The sequence below is a fragment of the Clytia hemisphaerica genome, unplaced genomic scaffold (assembly GCF_902728285.1).
Source record: "Clytia hemisphaerica strain Z4C2 unplaced genomic scaffold, Clytia hemisphaerica genome assembly, whole genome shotgun sequence".
Classification (NCBI taxonomy): Eukaryota; Metazoa; Cnidaria; class Hydrozoa; order Leptothecata; family Clytiidae; genus Clytia; species Clytia hemisphaerica.
This window is the reverse complement of record NW_027103253.1, coordinates 266440-272624: the sequence shown is the minus strand read 5'-3', so window position 1 is coordinate 272624 and position 6185 is coordinate 266440. Positions and strand designations below refer to the sequence as shown.

General features: G+C 33.7%; 1 protein-coding gene and 1 pseudogene across 1 annotated transcript; one reads left to right on the top strand and one right to left on the bottom strand.

The window, feature by feature from the left end:
• Positions 1-891, top strand: LOC136797787 (uncharacterized; the record flags this gene model as incomplete). The annotated part of the gene is given in 2 exon segments (XM_067054375.1): positions 1-153; positions 393-891. Coding segments are annotated over 2 exon segments (536 nt in total), but the record flags the coding sequence as incomplete, so codon positions are not given.
• A 1127-nt stretch (positions 892-2018) lies between these two features.
• LOC136797407 (centromere protein V pseudogene) lies at positions 2019-2441 on the bottom strand (annotated as a pseudogene).
• Positions 2442-6185: the final 3744 nt, after the last annotated feature.

Here is a 6185-nt window from a genome sequence, read left to right as displayed (position 1 = left end):
AGTCAAATCACATCAACTCATCATCAGCTTACTACTGACTCAACAACAAACAGCCAGTAGTAAACCCTCTTGAAGATTCGTCAACTCATCAAACCAAACAACTAACTAAATCAATCATGAAGACCGCCATCTTTTTTGCAGCTTTTTTGGCAGGTATAACACGTCAGTCAATCCTCATTTTACTCAACTCAAGTTATGTTTCTGCTGCAAATCATGGATAGACTTTCTCACTGAATCTGGATTGGTCTTCAAATACTGTAAAATCTACACGGAGGCAGTCTTTATTCTTTAATAGTACATGTTTATGGCTTCTATACTAGTTCAAGATACATTCTCGATACATAAATTTAGCTCTATTTTCCCATATGAATCTTTGACTTTCTTTTTTTCAGTCGCCCTGGCTGATTTGACATTCTGGGAAGAGAGAATGTCCACGGAGAAGAAAAACGATGCTCTCCCAGAAGTACCATGCCCTGACACCTTGTGCAATGGAAAAGCTGATGGAAACCATTATTACTACCCATACTACACTGGTGCTTACAGATACAACTTCTTCCTCCAATGCTTAGGTGGAAAAGCTACCTGCCAAGCTTGTTTCCCATTGTCCTTGGAATACAGCTATGAATGCAACCAATGTTTGTACAAGAAATCTGATGCTTGCGTCACCACAAAACCATGGAAACCAGTCACCACTTTCACTTGTCCAGACAGATGTCCATCTTATGGACCTAAATACACTGGCAATGTCGCTGATCCAGCTCAAAGCAAACAATACGTTGCATGCTGGGAAGGTGTGACTGTTGGATGTATTGCTTGTCCAGGAAACTTGATGTTTAACGAACAAGAGAACGCTTGTTTGTTTGAAGGAAAATACATCACTGAGCCAACCAAACAGTAAATCATCAATCGAAATCACCAATGAACGTTTGAAATTGGGAAATTGAATTCCTTTTAACAATACATTTACTTTATTGATCAAAAATATTACTACCGCTTATTACCGCACTTTTTCTTTCTCTATCACTTTTCATCCTTGCTACTGTTCTAACTCAAGAAATTTCTTCTTTTCTCCATCTGTTGCTACTGTTTTTTCTAGACGTCTTTCAATAAAGTTTTTTCTAGTCTTATTCTATTCTGTTCATTTCTAGTTCTTCCTCTTCCATTCACCTCCCTAACTTATTTTTATCACAAATATTTTATAATATATTATCTCAGAATTTCTAGATTATACAAATACAATATTTGGATATCTGTTATTAAGGAATATTGATTTCTAAAGGCGAAATAAAGAAACTTTCATCTGGTCATGAAAAAATTGTGATATGAATTTAATTGTAGATTAGTTTTACCTGAGAATCAACTGAATAAATTCATCTTGGCCTCGTCCTTCATTGCCGGTCATACTTTATATCATTTCATTTTTTTGCTAAATAAACAAAAAATGAAACACAATAGTCAATATGACAATAATCATCCTTGATAATAATAAATAGAGACGATCGATCATTAATCAAAACAATAATTGAGGCAAGGTAGCAAACTGGACGATGAAAAGGATTTTCAGAGAGATTTAAAAGACCCTCATCACTGTCTGTAATGACTTTTACTTTCTTCGCGATGATATTATATAGTAAGTGTACATAATGATAACTATTACTTAATCGTACAGACTTTCCCAAATTAAAGACTTTCGAAATTTTTGAAAATTAATTTTTTCACAAGCTTAAACTTAAATAGAGGTGGGCGGATAAAATTAAGTCCTAAAAACTGTTTTAAAGGTCCTGAGATTTTAATACTGATCACTGTTAAAAGTTACAAAATCATGATGCATGAAATCTATATGGTAAAAAAATTATGTTCTGATAAAAATAAATGTTGATGAAATAAAAAAGTACCGGAAATATATCGATCAAATCTTGAATGGTAAAAGGCTTGAGAGATATCTAATGTTAAGGAACTGAAAAAAATTAAATAAGGATAACGACATCTTAAGAGCTATTGGGCTAAAATTCCCAACATTATTGCTTTGAAAATTGTTGCACTTGCTGTCCTCTTTCCAACAGAATTGATTGTTCCCAATTGGATCCATCAAAATCAATCACTTTCACTTCTTTCAAAGTATCTCCGTCAATACAATGAGGCATAACACCAACACCATCCGGATTTGATCTTGGTGTATAAAAACTCTGGACACCGCATACTTTACAGAAAGTGTGTTTCGCCATGTGCGTATTGAAAGTGTATGTTGTGATGAAATCTGCACCTTCCAGTAAACGGAATTTGGACCGTGGTACAATGAAATGGTGATTCTGTCTTTTGTTACAAATACTACAGTTGCATGTGACACATGTTATTTTCTCAGGTGCTTCCACTTCAAATCTGATTTTACCACAATGACAGCTCCCCTTGTGGAGAACTGCTTTTGTTTCATTTGTTGTCATAATATTGTTTTGTTGTCAATTTTTTTGCTGAAATGAAAAGAATTCGATTAAAATTTAAATGAAAGACAAGCATGTTTTATTGCTTATACAAAAAAATCAAACATTGTTCATATGGAAGAAAAAAACCTCATAATCTCATCAATAAACCTTCTCCATCAACGTTGCCTTACAATTCCAGGAGGGGAGCCATAATCTTTTGATGCTGTTCAAGCAAACTTTCCAAAAAACTAGCGAAATACTTTAAAAAGATGGAGCTTATTCACAACGCTAGTTTCTTTTTTTTTCAAATCACGCAACGATTGAAACACTTAGTTTTAATAATGGTTTTAGATTTTTAGTGAAATGAAAAGCATAAAATGCATATGTTAGAAATATTGATTGAAAAATATTTACAACTTAAAAAAAGAATGTTAAATAAAAAGGTAAAATCCATTTAGATTCTGTGTATAAAAAGTTATTTCATAACATTCTCAGATATTACTGCATTATTGAGAGAATCTCACTTGAATGATTATTAGTAGCTAGATTCAACATTAGTAAAAATTAGTAATTCTGGTTGATTTTTACAAAAAATTACAAAATCTAGTAATGATCTTAGAAATGGTTTCCGCAAGTTTCAGCAATCAGAGGAGTTGATATTCCATTTGTTGGCAAGTGCTTGCGCCTCTCGTTCCACTTGCTCCGGTGATTCATGGGCATCTTTCAAAATCTCCTCATAATACTCCTGAATATCTAGATTTAAAAAATGGGACGTTGAGGTGAAGTGATTTTTAGTTAGTAATACCAGGTTTGGGTTTGGAGGGTAATTTTGGATTACCCTTTATCATACAAAAAAATTAAAGATAGCCCAAATCAAACAATGTCCTCAAATTTTGTCCCTACCAGCCATCACACCAAAAAAAATTGGAATCAAACCATCATACTTCCCCCAATTATGCCTTCACCCAAGCCACTTGGGTGAACTTTTCAATCAGTCATATAATTACTGCCTGAAAACTTGCATATAAAATGCAAATGTCATGGAAGGTAATTTCTTACTAAAGTATTAAAAGTCTTAGATAAATCAAAATAAAACGAATATTCGAATCATATTTACCTAGAAGAGCACCAAAATACTGACTTTTTAAGACATTAATAATTTTTTGAAATGATTGCTTCAGTTCATCATCATCTGAGTTTGAAATTTTGTTGTTGTAATCCTCCAGTAATACCAATACTTGTTTACAATCTAGAAATAAAAAACGATGATAATTTTTAGACAAAGAATGGGTTGTATTGTATATATTTAAAGACAAGTGTAGCTAATGACACTTTGTAAAGACAGAACTAGATTTAGTTTGCAGAGTATGGTAAGGCTGCACTCGAGGAAAAATTCGGAAATACCAAGTTCTGCACTGGAAGAGCGCACCTGATAAATTTTGGCGTCCGGAAAAGGTGCACCTCCTCGGAAATTGGCCCAACAAAGGCAAAACATTGCTAAAGTTAGTTGCACTTGAGAAGAAAATAGTGGAACTCTGCACTTGGGGTTAAAAAACCGTCTGCACTTGCACCTGAAAACCTCAAATTTTGCACCTGCACTCGACTTTTCCCGTGTTGTGCACTCGAGATCTCGAGCAAATGTGCCACACTCTGCAAACTGGGATTTCTTTAATAAATGGAAAAATTCAAAAAGTTAAGGTCATACACTGAGACATCTGTCAGGTTATTTACCTTTTTTTAGATTTTTGGAGTCATTAGTACCATAAGTTGGTCTAATATCAACACCCCTCATCTAATTTCGACACCCTACTTAGAGTTTGGAATAAAACGCGGTCAGAATTGCTGATAGGAACTATAATTCCTTGCTGAGCACTCAGAGGAAAAATCTTTTGTCTATCAGTGATTCTGACCTGCTTATATCAAAAGTAAAAAAGGTATAGACTTTATGCTAGGGGCAATACCATTATGACTCCAGCGATTAAAACACTACGCAATGACTCACAAAATAGCCAGATAGTAGATCAATTTCCATGTGTCTAATTCTTATCATAATGTCAGTTAGTCACACTAGGGTTCCGCAGAATTGCGTATCAAAAATTAATGCTGTGAAACTGCTTTATTGTTTACTTGACTTGCAAGCAAAAGGATAGCCCCGCAAAACTTCTAAAGGGATTTAGGAACAAATAAACTGGTGCTTTTAAATAAAATTATAACATTAAAGAACTATTACAAATTACTCAGAATTACTTGTGAATTTGTTAAGATTTTTAAAAAGTTGCGTGAATTCATGGATTGGAAGGCTTTATGTGAGCAGAAATTGTATAACTATAACTTTCGAAAAACATTGCGTGAATGTATGGATTTGGAAAAAATCTGGGGGGTCTCATAATTGAAAGAACTTGAACCAAGCTAATTTCAAAACTAATTTGAAGAACATCTTCCCAAGAAAAAGATGTACAAGACAGGGGAGAAGACACCTACCTAGATCCGCATACTATACTGTAAGTTGGTCTAATCCCTCTTCCAATTCTGACACCTTTCTTTAGAGATAGGAATAATAGGAAGGTTGGGGATCACTTATATATAGACAAAATATTTTTCTTCTATGATTGCTAAGTAAAGAAAAATAGTTTCCATCAGCGATCCCAACATTCTGATTATTCCTATCTTTAAAAAAGGGTGTCAAAATTAGAAGGGGAATGTCGATATTAGACCAACTTACGGTAGGTACCAGATAGGCTATTTCCGGGAAATATTTTGCTAGACCTCAAACACTAACCCATTTAACATGTGTAGAATTATTTTTCCTTTAGCATGTAATCAAGGCCTAACAAGTCAAAGCACTCCCTTGGGAATTAAATGACAAACTTTTGTGGTTGATTAGTTGGTTACTGCACGTTTTATTTTGTTTCAAGCTTTCAAGCTTTCAATTTTTCCGTTATATAATCAGGCTTCGGCATAAGAAAAAAGAAGGCGTGTGATCATCGCACACCTACATAGTAATTTTTAGTAATTTAGGCGTGCGAATCATGGCACGCCTTATTTTCTTTAGACGTGCGATCGTTTTTTTCTTTTATTTTATAAACATCATTAACAATGATGAGGCACAAACTTTTGAACAATTCCTAAGAATGATCTTTCTTTCATCTACATAAAAACTAGACAACAGGAAAGAAGAAAGTGTATATTCAATCTTCATATTTGAAAAACAAAAACAGAAACCAAAAGAGCACTGAATAATCACGAAGGAGAATACTTTACTTTAGGAAAACAAATGAGAAGAAGAATCATGCAGCAAAAGTAACTTTTAAGAAGAGCTAGTTTATTGTCATAAACCAAGACCTCATAAACATAGCATGCGAGAGGGAAGGAAAAAGATTTGAGAGAGGAAAAATCATACATCAAAAGTGATTTTTTTAAAAAGGTTTTAGAGAGACGAAAAATCGTGCAGCAAAAGTTATTTTTGAGAAAGGCTTGTTTATTGAAGACCAAAGCATAGTATGAGAGAAAGAGGAGAGAGAAGATGTGTATCCATTAGAGTAACTTTTTAATAAGAAATTTTGTATACATATAGCAGTTTGAAAGAGTAAAGGAAAGTTTATCTTTCATCTATTTGGTTCTTATGATTAAAGTAGAAAATGATATTTGATCTTCTTTCAACAAGCAGAAAAAATATTTCTAGAATAAATTTTTGCATGTGCGATTGATCGCACGCCTCGCTAGGTTTTCATGATTTATGGCGTGTGATAAATTGCACGCCTAAAA